At 40.2% G+C, this 17,457-nt stretch overlaps 1 protein-coding gene across 2 annotated transcripts in view; it reads right to left on the reverse strand.

The window, feature by feature from the left end:
* LOC148868626 (D-alanine-D-alanine ligase family) overlaps positions 1–17,457 on the reverse strand; it is a 147,623-nt gene that overhangs the window by 57,571 nt on the left and 72,595 nt on the right. For both annotated transcript variants that reach the window (XR_016107823.1, XM_088972469.1), the window contains exons 18-19: positions 12,532–12,701; positions 12,139–12,217 (exon numbers count right to left, since the gene is read on the reverse strand). Coding sequence is in view for 1 of the 2 variants with exons in the window: in XM_088972469.1 (XP_088828595.1) it covers positions 12,139–12,217; positions 12,532–12,701 (249 nt within the window). In the remaining variant the exon portion in view is untranslated. The remainder of the gene's footprint in view (positions 1–12,138; positions 12,218–12,531; positions 12,702–17,457) is intronic.

The raw sequence follows: 17,457 nt of genomic DNA on the forward strand, positions 1-17,457 counted from the left end.
GAGAGAAACATAATATAACATGAAATGACAGTCTATGGGCCATTTGGCCCATCTTCTCTACACTGACCAAATCACTTAACTGCTCCATTACCTTTTATCCTTCTATGTGTGTTTTTCAGGATCTCAAGACGGGGATGAAGATTGGTGGTGGGCATGAAGCAGGTGGACTGTATTATCTTGACAGTGGTGGTTGTAGAACTTCAACAGCTCTCCAGTCATCTCTTTCTCCTCTCTAGTGGCACTGCCGATTTGGTCATCCGTCGTTAAAAGTCTTGAAGTCCTTAGTTCCGTCCTTGAGTCAGCTTTCTGTTTTGGATTGTGAGTCGTGTCAGTTTGGTAAACACCATCATTTTCCCTTTAGTTCTAGGGTTGATAGTCGTGTGTCGAGTCCTTTTTCTTTAGTTCATTAAGATGTTTGGGGTCCTTATAAATTGATGTCATATAATGGATACAGATATTTTGTCATTTTTGTGGATGATTTTTCAAGGAAGACGTGGCTCTATTTAATGAAAGAAAGAAGTGAATTGTTTACCATTTTACAGAAATTTTATGTTGAAATTCATAACCAATTTGGTACCCACATCAAAGTTTTTCGTTCTGATAATGGCCGCGAATATTTATCCTCATCATTTCAAGAATACCTAGACCAACACGGCATTATATATCAGACCTCGTGTACCTACACCCTACAACAAAACGGGGTGGCTAAGAGAAAGAATCGCCATCTCCTTGAAACAGCAAGATCCCTCATGCATCACATGCATGTTCCCAAGCCTTTTTGGAGTGATGCAGTGCTTACCTCTTGCTTTCTGATTAATCGGATGCCCACGTTCATCCTTGATGGTCATTCTCCGTTTCAGGTCTTATTTCCCACTTTGTCTCCGTTCCCTCTTACGCTGAGAGTTTTTGGGTCTCTGTTGAAGTCTTTCTGAAGGCAAAGAAGGTAAAACACATCAGAGAGGAGAAACCCTCCTCTGACTCTCACGAGTATGAAGATTGGGAGCAAGAGAATGCTCAGATCATCACATGGTTGTGGAACAGTATGGAACCCAGGATTAGTGTGAACTTCATGTTTCTTGATACTAATAAAGATGTGTGGGACCATGCGAAGAAATTGTATTCGGGGCAGGACAATACAACTAGAGTTTATCAGCTTGATATCAAGAATGCCTTTTTGCATGGTGACTTACTAGAGGAGGTCTACATGGAGCAACATCCAGGGTTTGTTGCTCAGGGGGAGGATGGTAAGGTGTGCAGACTAAGGCATGCTATATATGGGCTTAAACAGTCTCCTCGAGCATGGTTTGGTAGGTTCAGTGAGGTGGTAAAGAAATTTGGTATGAAACAGTGCTGTAGAGGAGATGGGCCGAATGGCCCATAGACTGTCATTTCAGGTTATGTTATGTTTCTCTTTGGTAGGTTCTGTTTTTTTGTATTTTTCTGCCCACTCAAGAGCCTCTCTGTAATTTATCAAAAGATTAACACTTTAATAAAATGTTTAGAGTGTTAGAGTGAGGTAATGTTCGAACCTCTCACTCTCTAACACTCATTGCAGCAACTCTCTCTCTTCTCTTCCTCTCTTGTTTGCTGTTTTGCTGTTTTGCATCTGTTGAAACTGAAGAGAGGAGAGGAGACTTGTGTGTTTCGGCAATGAGGGTTTTGAGAAGAGTCTTCGAACAGTCTCTATCTCAGCCCTCTAACACTGTTTTATTAGATATTTTGAGTAATTACAAGGAGGCCCTTAGTTGGGCAGAATTTACAAAGAACCTAAAAAAAATAACTTAACATTGACAGGATGGACCCAAAATAACAAGAAGAATAAAACAACCTATGGGCCATTCGGCCCATCTTCTCTACACTCCCCCTCAAGCTGAGCATAGATGTCAATCATGCCAAACTTGCTGGTATCATGCTGAAGTTTTGCCTTGGGAATGCCTTTGGTAAGAAAATCTGCCAACTGTCCGTCAGATGTGATGAAAGGAAGACACACTTCACCCGAAGAGACCCTTTCCCTAATGAAGTGTCGATCAACTTCAATATGCTTCGTTCTATCATGTTGCATTGGGTTGTGAGCAATGTTGATGGCAGCCTGATTATCACAGTATAACATCATTGGCTTGTCATATTCAACTCCAAGTTCTTCCATCAAAGATTTTAGCCATAATAATTCAGAAACCCCATGTGCCATGGCCCTGTATTCTGCTTCAGCAGAAGACCGAGCAACAACCGATTGTTTCTTGCTTCTCCAAGAAACAACATTACCAGCTACCAAGCTGCAATACCCAGATGTAGATCTTCTGTCATCAATGTTCCCGGCCCAGTCAGCATCGGTGTAAGCTTCAAGTTTCATATGACCATGCTTGGCAAACAGAATACCCTTTCCTGAGGAGCCCTTCAAATAACTTAGGATTCTCTCTGCAGTTGCCAAATGAGTGTCTCGATGAGCATGCATGAATTGGCTAATGCAATTGACTGCATATGCAATATCTGGCCGAGTCATGCATAGATACAAAAGTTTCCCAAGAAGTCTCTGAAAGATTCCTTTGTCTTCTAACAATGTCCCTTCTGAGGCTGAGAGTTTATGACTCAAATCAATAGGAGTAGCAGCTGGTCTAGCACCCATCTTTCCAGTTTCAGAGAGCAAGTCAAGAACATACTTTCTTTGGGAGATAAGGATCCCATCCTTGGATCGAGACACTTCTATGCCAAGAAAGTATCTCAATTCCCCCAAATCTTTAATCTCAAACTCTGTATGGAGAAAAGATTTTAGATCTTGAATTCCCGAGGCATCATTACCCGTCACTACAATATCATCTACATACACAATGAGGTATACTACCAGAGGTCCACTCCTCTTCACAAAAAGAGTATGATCGGATTGTGTCTGCACATAACCAAAGTTAACAAGCGTTGTTCTAAATCTCTCAAACCATGCTCTAGGGGACTGTTTTAGTCCATAAAGAGATTTCTTCAGCCTGCATACCTTCCCTTTTATATCAATTCCATACATCCCTGGAGGAAGAGACATGTAAACCTCCTCATTTAATTCACCATTCAGAAATGCATTCTTCACATCCAATTGATAAAGGGGCCAGTCAAAGTGAGCAGCTAACCCTCACAGATGTCATCTTGGCAACAGGTGCAAAAGTCTCTAAATAATCAATCCCATATGTCTGTGTATAGCCTTTTGCAACCAGCCTGGCCTTGTACCTTTCAATGGTACCATCAGCTCTGTATTTGATAGTAAAGACCCACTTGCAACCAACAGGATCCTTCCCTTCAGGCAAATCCATCACTTCCCATGTGTCATTCTTGTGTAAGGCATCTATTTCAGATTTCAAAGCATCCCTCCATTCTGGAATCTTAAGAGCTTCTGACACAGACCAGTGAATAGGATGAGAAGCAACAGAAGAGAGATAGGCAAAATATGGAGGTGAAAGCAAACTGTAAGAAAGGTGCTTGGAAATGCAGTGTGTAGTGCACTTCCGTTTTCCTTTTCTAACAGCAATGGGAATATCAAGGTCAGGGAAGGATGAATCAAAGGTGCTGAACCAGTACCTGTTGTCTCTTCTGTGACTAGAAGTGTAGGAGGCTCATGTGTTGTAGGAGAAACAACCTGCACATTTCTGGATCTTTTCCTTTGATACACCTTGAGATTGAGGACAAGACGAGGAGGTAGGGTACCAGGACAAGGAGAATGGAACAACTGATCCAACATTGATTCATTTGAGGGAGAGGCAGACACATCAAGGGACTCAACAGGGACAGGAAGAGGAAGAGCAAACACCTGTGTCAAATTCTCCCCCTGTGGACAATGTCCTTTTGGAGAGGAACCATAAAAAGGGGAAGACTCATCAAAGGTGACATCCATTGAGACATACCGATTGCCAGACTTTGGATCAAAACAGCAATAACCCTTATGTTGGGGGAATAACCAAGGAAGATACACTTTTGGGCTTTTGGTTCAAATTTATGCCTTTGGACACTTGGAACATGTACATAACAGGTGCAGCCAAAGACACGAATAGGAATAGGAAAAAGATCTTTGTCCGGATGAAGAAGAGTGAAGGGAGACTTAAAACCCAAAACCCTGGATGGCATGTGGTTTATGAGATAGGTAGCAGTAAATACAGCATCACCCCAAAACCTGGTAGGAACATGTGAGGCAAATAAGATACTTCTTGCAACCTCAACAATATGCTTGTTTTTCCTCTCAGCAACCCCATTCTGTTCTGAGGTCCTAACACATGAGCTTTGATGAATAACCCCCATGTCAGAAAGATAGCAGGATAGGTTTTTCTCAAAGTATTCTTTTGCATTGTCTGATCTGAAGATTTTAATCATGGTATCAAATTGGGTTAGAACAAATTCATGGAATTGTTTTACAAGTCTCGGGACTTCAACATGGGATTTCATCAGGAATATCCAAGTGAATCGTGAAAAATCATCAATAAATAGGATAAAATATTTGTAGCCACCCATGGAGGGTAAGTGGTAAGGCCCCCACACATCAGAATGCACAATATTAAAAAGAACAGAAGATCTTTTATTTCTCAAAGGATACTTGCTTCTACAATGCTTTGACAATTCACAATACGCACAATGAAGACTGGACAGACTAATTCCCTTAAACAGTTCAGGGAATAGATGACTCAAAGCCAAAAAAGACAGATGACCAAAACGACAATGACACAACATAATCTGACTAACAGACTCCAAAAGAGACAGATCCAAGAGCAACATTCCCAAGATGATCAGTGCATTGTCCCGGAGTATCAAGCAGGTATATTCCGTTCGCCTCATGGCCACTCCCAATCACCTTCTGAGACTCCAAATCCTGAAAAACACAGTAGGAAGGAAAAAATGTTACACAACAGTTTAGTGACTCGGTTAAACTGCTCACAGACAACAAATTTGTATTTAGTTTAGGTACATGAAGGGCAGAAGGGAGGTACAAGGAATCTGTAGCCTTGATGGTTCCCTTACCAAAGATAGGGGCAAGTGAACCATCAGCTAAAGTGATTTTATCACGTCCAGGAAGTAAGTCATATGAAACAAATAAGGTAGACAGATTGGTCATATGATCAGAAGCACCTGAGTCAATAATCCAAGGTATCTTGAGATTACCTGAAGAAGTAGTATGATTAGCAGAAGCCCTTATACCTGAATGAGCAAATGCTGAAATAGTAGATTTTCCTGATGGGTCGGTAGCAGAGGTCACATCATTCAGCTGACTAATCATCTTCCCAAGCTTTTCATATTCTGCTCTCAAGGCTGCCAACTGTGCAGAAGCAGACATCTCTTCACTATCTGGCCCGGCAGCTACATTTGCACTTTCTGATCTTTTACTATCATATTTTTTTTGAAACCTGATGGGAACAAGGTTAGGATGTAACTTCCAGCACTTGTCTTTGGTGTGCTTCGGCCTCTTGCAGTACTCACATACAACTTCTTTCTTTCCTGTGCCACTAGAAGTTCCAACATTCCCTTTAGGTTTAATCCCCATATTGGCGAAGTGATCATTAATATCAGCCCCTTGAACCTGTACAGCCCTTCTGCTCTCTTCACTACTCACCAATGCATAAGCTTGTGACAAAGATACACACTCCTTGGAAAGAATATTTTGTTTTGTGATATCATATTCCGGGTTAAGTCCGGTTAAGAACTCAAATACCCTATTTCTTTCAACCAGTTTCCTGTAGGTCTCTACATCATTGCTGGTGTCCCAGGTTACAGCTTCTATCAAGTCTATTTCTTGCCACAAAGACTTCAAAGTTGAGAAGTATACAGATAATGGTTTCTTCCCTTGTCTCAGATTCTTCACATCACTTCTCAACTTATAGGCTCTAGCCACATTTAGTTTTTGGGAATAGGTTTCAGCAACACTATCCCATTATTCCTTTGCTAAATTCATCCATAGAAAGTGCTGGCTGATCTGTGGCTGCATTGAGTTCACAAGCCACCCAATGACAGTGTAATTTTCTTGCATCCACTTCTCGTAGGATGGATCATCTTCTGGGGGAGCCTTCTTACTCCCGGAAATGAACCCCCACTTTCCTCTACTACAAACATGAATCTTTACTGATTGTGACCATGCCAGATAATTAGTTCCATCTAGCTTAACTGTGGTCACAGTCAATAAGGAATCACTTGGAGTCCCCTGACCAAATCCATATTCAGCACCACTTTTGTTTTCAAACTCTGAGGAGTACATCATGTAAACACTCCAAATATGATTCCAGATGACTTCTACAAGTATGTTGGATAAGAGCAAGCAATAACTGAGTTCAGCCGACCACAAGGAGACAACACACTGAGTTCAGCCGACCACAAGGAGGCAACACACTGAGTTTAGGCTTCAAGAAGAAATCAGAAACTCTTAGGCACTGTGCACTTAGCCGAAGTACCTTTTCAAGGTTGTACACTCAGCCAAGAAGAGCAAGTACCAATCGGTATTGCTGAATAGGCCTTTTCACAAACACAGTGTGGGCAATAGAGACAACCCCACTGTCAAAGAAGAGAAAAGACCCCAAAACCTGTTCGTACAGCCCTCTAAAAACAGCCGAACAAGAGTAACAATACACAGCCTTGTTACAAGGATGTTTCGGCAGATTTTAACAGTCCAAGAAGAAGAGAAAAACAACCTAGAAATTTTTGGGTTAAACCAGATTTAATGGAGTTGAAGGTAGTACAGAACAGCTAGGATTTTTGAACACTTCAACAGTCCAAACACAGTCGAAGGTAATGTAAAACAGAACCAGAAAACTGAGCACAACTTACAGTTCGAGCTTCAGCAGTCCAAGCACAGTCGAGCTTAAAAAAAAAACAGAACCGAGCTGTTCCCCTTCCCTTTTTTTCTTCTTCTCTGATTCTTCGTGGTCACCGAACCCCTTATCCAAGAGATTCTAGTCTTGGGCTTGTCCAATGACCTCCAAGAATCAGGCAGTACGTGACTAAGCCTCCGGCCCTAGGACGTTCAAGTTCAGATATGCTCTGATACCATGTTGAAACTGAAGAGAGGAGAGGAGACTTGTGTGTTTCGGCAATGAGGGTTCTGAGAAGAGTCTTCGAACAGTCTCTATCTCAGCCCTCTAACACTGTTTTATTAGATATTTTGAGTAATTACAAGGAGGCCCTTAGTTGGGCAGAATTTACAAAGAACTTAAAAACAAAAAAAACTTAACATTGACAGGATGGACCCAAAATAACAAGAAGAATAAAACAGCCTATGGGCCATTCGGCCCATCTTCTCTACAACATCTAATCTCAAACAGTTCCATACATCAAGTGAACTATTTTTCAACTTGGTATCAGAGCGGGTCGTTGCTTGGCGTGTCCCTCATGTGATTCTAGTTCAGCCAACTACATGAGGAGGTTCTAGGGCTGAATGTTTACAGTCATTCGCCTGGTTCTTGGAGGTCATTAGAGGGTGCCCAAGTTTCTATACACTTGGAGAAGGGTTCGGTGACCAGGAGGAATAAGAGAGCAAGTTTTTCAGCCTGATTTGAAATCAGAGAAAAGGGATTTCGAAGCTAGCTAAGAGAGCAAAGTGTTCGGCCTGGTTTGAAGTTCAAACCAGAGATATTGTAAGTTGTTTTCTCAGTTCTTTGCTGAGTTATTTTTGTTTTTTGGGAAAGCATTCAAAGAACACCTCCATTCAGCCCACTATTGTTGGACTGATTTCTGGGTTATTCTGGAAGTGTGGTTCGGTTGTTATTGGGCTTCCAAACTGCTGAAAAACTTATCTAAATTAAGTGGTACAAGCCTCTACTTTAGTTCAGCTGCTTCTTGGACCTAGACGAAAGTGTTCTTGAAGTGATTTCTGCTTGTTAACAGTGAAGTGTTGATTGTTGCATACATAGTGTTTGTAAAAAGTCCTCTTAGGTACTGTGGACTGTTTTCTTTGTTCTCCTTGGGAAATTATTGTTGAGAACCAAGAATACATATTGTTTGGAGGCCTGTTGATTGTTCCTTGAAGGCTGAATCAGGGTTTCTTCTCTTTGAAAGTGCTGCCACCAAACTTGGTTCTCACGGCTATCAGTTCTGAACTAAGTTTGTGTGTTGTTGTGTTTGCTATTGTTTCAATTCAATCTGAGTTCTTTGAAATCAGATCACTTTTAAAGGCTTGCCGAAACCCTAATTGAAACTGTTACATAATGGACTTCTCAGAAATTGAGAACAAGAGCACTACTGAATATGGACATAATTCGGGAACTACAACTGATTCCTTATTGGTTGTAACTAAAGTTAAATTGGATGGAACCAATTATTTGGCATGGTCACAATCTGTAAAATTTCATATTTGCAGTAGAGGAAAGTGGGGGTTTATCTTTGGGGGCAAGAAAGCTCCCCCAGAGGAGGATCCCTTTTATGAGAAATGGGTGCAGGAGAATTACACAGTGATTGGGTGGCTTGTGAACTCAATGCAGCCACAGATTAGCCAACATTACCTGTGGATGAACTCGGCTAAAGAAATCTGGGATATTGTTGCAGAAACTTACTCACAGAAGTTGAATGTTGCCAGAGCTTACAAACTGAGAAGTGATGTGAATAATCTAAGGCAGGGGGAGAAGTCACTTGCAGCATACTTCTCAACCCTGAAATCTCTATGGCAAGAGATTGATTTGATAGAGGTTGTGACATGGGATACCCCAAGGATGCTGAAACATACAGGAAAATGGTTGAAAGGAATAGGGTCTTTGAGTTCTTGACAGGGCTGAACTCTGAATATGACACTACAAAACAAAACATCTTATCTAAGGAAGATGTTTCATTGTCACAAGCATATACTTTGGTCAGCAGTGAAGAAAGTAGGAGGCAAGTGCAAGTTCAAGGAATCAGTATCAATGATCATTTTGCAAATATGGAAATTAAACCCAAAGGGGTTACAGCAGCTCACAGTGGCACAGGAAGGAAAGAGGTGCTGTGTGAATATTATAATAAGCCGAAACACACAAAGGACAAGTGCTGGAAATTGCATCCCAATCTTGTACCTATCAGATTCCAGAAGATGAATGATAGTAGAAAGACAGGAAGTGCACATGCAGCCACAAGCACAAATACAGAGCTTGAGTCTACCGGTGCACAGTTGGCAGCCATGAAAGCTAAATATGAGTGGACTACATATGTAACAAGCTGGGAGTATATGATATATACTCACCAGCTTGAGGGGGAGTGTTAGCGTAGGGGTATTTCTGTCTTTATACCTTGATTGATGTTGCTGATCTATAATGTTGTGTTGAAACATGTGCTCTTAACTTAAGTAAGGGCACATAGGTCTTTTCAGTTATGTTTTAATAATAATATAAATACTTACTAGCCGATTGGGAGAAGTTAGGTTGACTCTTTCAGTTCGAACCAGAATTCTCTCTTCTCTCTTTCTTTATCACTTTTTCTTCTTCTACATAACTGAACTCAGTCAGGCCGAACTCTAAGGCAGACCTGAATTCTAACAAGTTTCATGAACCTTCAGGCAGTGGAATCCATCTTGTAGTTGCCTTAGTCTTCCTAGAAGAGCACCTTCCTACTGCTAGCCAAATTCTCCATAAATCTGAAAAGGAAAAGTGATGGAAAAGTTCTAGTCTTTAGCCAGTGGATTGTGTCAGCAAGATGAACAGTAGAGAGTCTAACACCAGATTTCAGGGGTGTCCAAGAATGAATTCGCCCCCCATCCCCCAAAGAGCCTTTATAATATTATGAATATTTACAAGAAAGCCCTTATGACCTCAAGGAATTTACAAGACAGCCCTTATAGGGCTTATAGAGAAAAAAATAAGGTAATAAAAGATACAATATATCAGGGGCTATAGTATCAGAATACATCAATACTTTCCACACTCCCCCTCAAACTGATGCGAAGTCATAAGCATCAGTTTTCCCAGAAGAAATAGATGTCTTGCCCTCGTCATGGCCTTAGTAAAAATATCAGCAATTTGCATATCTAAGGCCACATGAGGAAGAGAAATACACCTAGAAAGAAAAATGTCTCGAATAAAGTAACAATTCACTGGTGTTGTCAGCATAAAGAGGAACCAGAGTAGGAAGATGAACACCAAGGTCATCAAAGAGGGATTGTAGCCAAACAATCTCACTACAGATAGATGACATAGCTCTATACTCTGCTTCTATAGAGGTTTGGGAGTAGGTGACTACAAGGTTTATCCATTCTGATGAGACGAGCTCGCCAATATGTACGAAAAGATCAAAGTCTGAATCAGGATCAGACAAATGCCTCTTTTGGATCTACCAAAAAGTTCTGTAATGCGTGGACTCGAAACAGGGAAGATTCACAGGGACTTGATGACAGTTAAGACCTCAAAACTTTTGAAGGGGATGGTGCAAATGGTCTAGACAGTGTGTTGAAGAGCAATGTAAGCCCAAGAACGTTTGACAGTAGGGAGTTTGATCAGATGTCCGAGAGAGAAACAATTGTAGTGGAATTGGATATGATGTATGAGGAGGGAGGCAGAAGAAAATCGGTGGTAGTGGGTAAATTAGGGGTGGATCTGGGCAGGAGAAGGAATGCAGGGACCTCGAAGTTTCTTGTTAATGACACACTTAAGACAGGGATCTCAGGAAATGCATAGGGTCTAAAAATAGGCAGCTGGTCCATGTGACCAAAGTTTTTCATAGGCTTAAGGAAGGGTTTGTAGGGGATGGCATCCTGTGGCAGATTCAAGAGAATCTATAAAGAAAAGGAGTGAAAATGAAGGTTAAACAATCCTCTTCGAAAGACAAAGACAAGGTTTTTCCTACAGAGTTAGACCCGGCTAACATGATGCAAGTTTCTGTTCCATCCTCTGAAAAAGATGAGGTTTCCTCAAGGGAGAAGTCGGAAAGAAATGATTTAGAGGGCACCAATGAGAAGATCGGGAAGGAGAACTTAATTGAAAAGAAGGATAATGAAAAGTGGAAGAGGGAGAGGGAAAGGATGAAAGAATGGAAATGGAGGATAACAGAGTAGCCACAGATTTACAGCCTGAGGAACAAAAGGAGATGGAAGAGGGGGGAGGGAAATTAGGGGGAGGTGGTCTTGAAGAGTCTCCTAAGGAAGGTATCCCCAAGAAGGAAAAAGTAGGAATCGATAGACTAGTGGACAGACAGGTGGGAATTAGGAAGTCTCTTGGTTTATTCTTCTTGGCGGGGAGTGGTGGTTAGGAAAGCAATTGAAGAGTTGGATAGAAAACGAAGAGGAGAGTTGAACAATTCGAGGGGTGTGGGGGAAGGGGGTGAGGCATGGGAGGAAGGTGAAGGGGGAGGGAAAGGAATAGTGGATGAAGAATAATGGGTTGTTGTCTGCTAAGTAGCAGTTGGGGGAGGAGGTTCTGTTTGAGGATGTAGAAGGCTCGGTCTGACAGGGGTAGGAGGGAGTTCTCTTCTGTTTGGCTGCCTTCAAGCCACAGTGCAACTTCTCAGGGTTTCAAGTTTGTGGGTGATAGGAGAGGGGGATTGCATAGATGTGGTTGTTTTGTCTTTGGATCCTGCATTTTGTTTGTATGTTAATGCGAAGTTTCAAATTTTGGATTTTGTTTTATGTTTCTTTTGGGGTGTTTCGTTTAGCAAGAGTTTTGTGTGGTTGATGTGGTGGATTTGGGTGTAAAGTTTTCAAGAAAGTGTTGAGGAGTTTTTTGGTTCTTAGTTTTGTTTGGAGGTGTTTCCTCAACACCTCTCTAGGTTGTATTCGCTTTTCTTTTAATGAATTTTCTTTTTACCATAAAAAAAAATCACAAGTGGTGGTGGGATGGCTCCTGAACCCAGATTCTGCCATTTGGGGTTATAGAGATCTCCTTAAGAAAGTGAATTGGCTGACTAGCAATATGACAGTATTCAGTGGGTGAGCAGATTGGCAAATGCTATAGCTGATTCTTTAGACAAACAAAGGGTTTCTACTTCTAGGGACTGTCTGTATCGGATCACCTTGTAACTTTTTCAGTTTGTATTTGAGAATCCTTCTTTAGTTTTCTGAAGAGGTTGCACCTCATGCCTCTTCTTGGGATGCTTGTAACTCCTACATTATGTGATTAATAAATAAATTCCTTCACTCATCAAAAACAAATTGTGATTCAATCAAATGAAAATTATTCCTTAAGTGAATTGAAATAAAAAGAATTTCACTAAACAAACAAGAAAGTTATCCACCTTTGACAAACTATTGGATGGAATCTGTATAAGGCATTTCTTCAGTGCATTTGCATAAACTGCAAGGTCTCCTGCACAGCTACATTTAAAACAGATTACCAATTACAACAGGAACTAGACCAGAATCTAGGGAAACTCATAATATGCAGGTTCTTTGTTTCTTTCATTCCTTTTTATCTATTATTTGGGTGTAGGTATATGAGACACAGATGTGCCTTAGCAGATGAATTTGCACAAACTTTTTTTCTTTTTGTGGATAGGCAACAACCAAAAGAGTTTTATTGATTTGATTAGAGAATAGATTGCTAAGAATTGTGGCAAGCACCGTACTGTAGGTTGGCAAAGGCTACCTACTCAACATCAAACAGAAAGAAACAAAAGATGCTACTGTACCATAACCTAGCAACTCCAGTTGAGCACCCATCTTGAGCTGGTTTCACACATAATGTCTGGCAGTGAAGCTTCATGGTCAACCCATGCCACGTTTCATGTATAGATGCATTTAGAAGATCCTCTTTGTTCCACAAATCCTTAGGTATGGTAAGAATCCCAAAACTTGCTAGCTGTCAATGTCCCAAAATAGATAATGCTAAATGGAAAAATATCCAAATTTTGCAAAATAATGATGACTACCAAATAATTATAGAACGATTTCAACTGATATTAAAAGAGTGCAAGTGGTAGCACTAGATGGCTACATGGTATATAATCAACCTGGCCAATATATAAAAGCACAAATTCATGAACATTCAATAGTGAAGAACTTCAAAAACTTGTCCTAATATTTTACAATGAAAGGTCATACATCTGAATGAAAATTTGTAATGGTTACTTACAGCATATCTATACTATTATTAAGCACATGCCCTTACACTAGTCAAATTAAAACAAAGATCTTGTTCCAAACCTCTTCAAGTATGGAGTCAAAAAGAATTGTTTAACACATGGAATACAATGAAGAGAAGATCACCAGATTAGACTAAGATTTGGAAATAATCATCCCAAGAATTTTATTGGCATGATATGGTCTTATGTTTGAATGGTCCAATGCCCCAGATGAAAAATGGCAGGTATTGGTGGTGTGTCTAGAGATGCCTCAAGTGAAGTCTTGTCCATATACTTGGGACCTATAGGAGAAGGGGATTCACTAAAGCCTGAACTAATGGCACTGTTACAAGGATTAAGATTTGCTGAGCAATCAAATTTTAGAAACCTGGAAATTGAAGGAGACTCGTAAGTGATTTTTTCTTGGAGACCTTCTAGGTGTAATGCACCCTGGATCTATAGACATGCCTTAATGGAGATAGAAAGCCTGCAAGAGGAATTGAATGCTTACTTGGATACGCAGGACAGCTAATGGGATAGGCAACACTTTAGCCAAGCAAAGGCTATTTAGGCAGCAGCTATTTTGGGCTCTATTGTAATTTGTTTTGGGCTATTATTGTTTGCTGTCTTCTTGGGTAGAATAGATACCCAAACTGCTGTAATTTTTTCTCTTCTATTAATATAATTAATCTTTTTCTGATAAAAAAAAGAGTTGGTGTATGTGTTGACAGCCATGCTATTAACAAGGTCACAGTTAAATACAGGTTTCCTATACCTCACCTTGATGACATGTTAGACACATTGGCTGGCTCACAAGTCTTTTCAAAGATAGATTTGAAGAGTGGTTACCATCAAATTCGTATCCAAGAGGGGGATGAGTGGAAGACTGCATTCAAGACTAAGGTCTTTATGAATGGTTGGTTATGCCATTTGGGTTGTTTAATGCTCCTAGTACCTTTATGAGGTTCATGAGCCAAGTTCTAAGGCCGTTTATGGAGAAGTTCATGGTAGTTTATTTTGATGACAAACTCATCTACAAAAAAGATCATGACAGCCACTTAGAACACTTGAGAGCAATCTTACAAGTCTTGAGGCAAAATCAGCTATATATAAACTTGAAAAAGTGTAATTTTATGAAAGATTAATTGGTGTTTTGGGGGTAAGTTGTTTCAGCCAAGAGGATTGAAGTGGATCAAGAAAAGGTTCAAGCTATTCAAGAGTGGCCAACACCAAAGACCTTAGCTGAAATTTGTAATTTCCATGGGCTAGCCACATTTTATCATCGATTCATAAAGAATTTCAGCACGATTATGGCACCCATTACTGAATGCTTGAAAGGAGGTGAGTTTACTTGAACTTCTGCAGCTAAGAAAAGCTTCCAAGAGCTAAAGATAAGGATGACTAAGGCTCCAGTACTGGCTTTACCTAATTTTAACAAGCTCTTTGACATTGAATGTGATGCATCACATGTGGGGATTGGAGCTGTCCTTAGTCAAGAAGGCCATCCAATTGCTTACTTTAGTGAGAAACTCAATGATGCTAAAAGGAGGTATTCCACTTATGATGTTGAGTTTTATGCCATTGTACAAGCTATAGTTGTCAAGGTGCCTAGGGCCTAGGCGACCAAAGGGCACCCAGTTGCCTAGGTGCCTAGGTGGTGCCTAGGCAATGGAATTTGAAAGTATAAAACAAAGATCCCTAACCTTTCTTAAGCTATTGTTTTAGTTTTTTCCACTGACCAACATACCATGAATTGGTTATTAGAAATAAATTCATTCAAATAAAACATAAAATCCCATCATATACATCATACCTGTTTCATGCCAATAAAAAAACGAGGAATGTAGCAAAAAAAGAGAAAAATAAGGGGGCAGAGCCCCTGTTTTGTTCCCAAAAAAAATATTTCTTAAAAAAGAAAAAAAGCATAGGAGTTAGAGGACATGGAGCAAAAAAGAAAAATAGGAGTAAGAGACTTGAACTGTGTTTAAGGTGGTGGAGGCCCTGTTTTAGGATAATAAAAAGGGAGAATCCTGCAAAAAAGGAGAGAAAAATAAAGGGACAAAGCCCCTATTTCGTCCAAAAAAACATTATAAAAAAAGTAGTGAAAAAAAATAGAGGAAAGACTTAGAAAGTTGGGGCGCAGCCCCTATTTAAGAAGAAGAAGAAGAAGAAGAAGAAGAAGGGGGCGGAACCCCTGTTTCATTTCCAAAAGTTTTTTGAAAAATTAGAAAATAAAATATTGGAGTACTAGGTTGATTTGAGTAAGGAGGAGGGAGGAGGAGTGGTTGAAGAGGCGGAGCCCCTGTTTGATCCCAAAAAAGTAAGAGAAAAAAGGACCACAAAACAATTAGACCATTTAAGAAACTTACCAGGAGGTCTTGGATGACTTGGACCGAGTCCTCAATTTCTCTTCTCAATCTCAGTTCAGAATGCAAACCCAAAGAATTGAAACCCAAAAAAGTTATAACATACAACAAGATGTATTCTAATAAAATAAAACCAACCAATAAAATGATACAACATATAAAGGCATTCAAAAAATGATATAATGTGTATATGCGTGAGTGCCTAATACAAAAAACACTTGGCATTGGGCGAGGCGACTTCTAAAAATCACCTAGTCACCTTGACAACTATGGTACAGGCCTTGAAGTTTTGGAGGCATTATCTTATCCAACGGGAGTTTGTGTTGTATTCAGACCATGAAGCATTGAAACACCTTAACTCCCAGTAGATGATAAAGGGAAGACATGCTAATGGGTTTATTTTCTACAAGAATATAATTTTGTTATGAAGCATAAGGCTAGACAGCAAAACCGGGTAGCCAATGCTCTTAGTAGGAGAGTTCATTTGGTGACAACAATGTCTACGAATGTTGTGGGATTCAGCTCCATCAAAGATCAATACCAAGATGGTCCTTATTTTGGCCCTATTTATAGAAGCCATGCAGCAAGTGACAATGATATTCGAGCCAAGTTTGTATGGAATGATGGTTACTTATTCATGGGCAATAGGTTATGCATTCCATCAGGGTCTTTGAGGGCAATACTCATTGCTGATTTGCATTGTAAGGGAAGATCTAACATGTGCAATAGGTTATGCATTCCATTTAAATACAGGTTTCCTATTAAGGGGCAGCATCAAAATACAGGTTTGTATCTTCCCTTACCCATACCAGAAGCACCATGGACTGATATTACTATGGATTTTGTGTTGGGGTTGCCAAGAACAGCTAGGGGTAATGATTCTATTATTGTTGTGGTTGATCATTTCTCTAAAATGGCCCACTTCATTGGCTGCCAAAAGACTTCTGATGCTTCTCATGTAGCAAACTTGTTTTTTAAAGAAGCTCTTCGGTTGCATGGATTTCCAAGATCTATCACATCAGATCATGATACAAGATTTCTTAGCCACTCCTAGAGGACTTTATGGAAGCATAGGGGTACTACCCTACAGTATAGCAGTATATTTCACCCACAAATAGATGGACAAACTGAAGTGGTTAAACGGAGTTTGGGTAACTTGTTGAGGAGCTTAGTTGGAGATTACTTAAAGCAATGGCATCATATCCTACCACATGCTGAGTTTGCCTTCAATGATTCAGTTAATAGATCTCCAAGGAAGTCTCCTTTTGAGGTTGTGTATGGTTGGTCGCTGAAAGATGTTATTGATCTAGCTCCTATAATAGGGTTGCGGTGAGTGAGTGATGATGCCGAGGCCTTAGCTGAATCCATTCAAGAGATTAAAGAGAATGTATGACTGAAGTTGGAAGAAAGCAACCAAAGGTATAAAGAAGCTAAACATAAGCATCGTCGGATGAAAGAGTTTCATGAGGGCGACCTAGTCATGGCTTATTTGTGGACCAAGAGGTTTCTTGTTGAGACTTACCATAAGTTGAAGCAGAAAAAGATTGGGCCATGTCAAGTGCTGAAACAGTTTGGTGACAATGCATATGAAATTGAGCGACCAATTGATTTGTCCATTCCACCTATTTTTAATGTAGCAGACCTCTTTGATTATCATAGAGATCTAGAACCAGCAAACAAGGTTGAGCAAGGACAAGCGCAAAGGGCCCATAATTCTAATGAGTTTGAACAAGTAAAGTGTGTAGAAGATGTTTGAGTCACCAACACTCGAAATGGGACCTATTTTAGGTTCTTGGTCAAGTGGAAAGGGAAACCAACAATTGAGAACTCTTGAATTAGTGAAGAGTTTATGAAGATAGATGGAGACATGTGCAATGCTGTTAAAATTGCTGCTCGCACGGGGTCGAGCTCTTTTTAACCCAACGGGAATAATGAGGTCAAAAAAAAGAAAAAAAAGTAAATGTATTATGTTTTGCATGCTTTTGTAGTAGGACTCCAAATTGTTGCTTTTGGGTAGCTTTGTTGACAGTTGACCAGGGATATTTTTGTCATTTTATAATTCAGATTATGGTCAGGGCAGTTGGGTGCACATCTGTTGGGTTTTGGTCTCTAGGGTCTTTTTGTAACA

The sequence above is a fragment of the Nelumbo lutea genome, chromosome 2, assembly GCF_056320005.1.
Source record: "Nelumbo lutea isolate HS-2025 chromosome 2, American lotus-T2T, whole genome shotgun sequence".
Taxonomy (NCBI): domain Eukaryota; kingdom Viridiplantae; phylum Streptophyta; class Magnoliopsida; order Proteales; family Nelumbonaceae; genus Nelumbo; species Nelumbo lutea.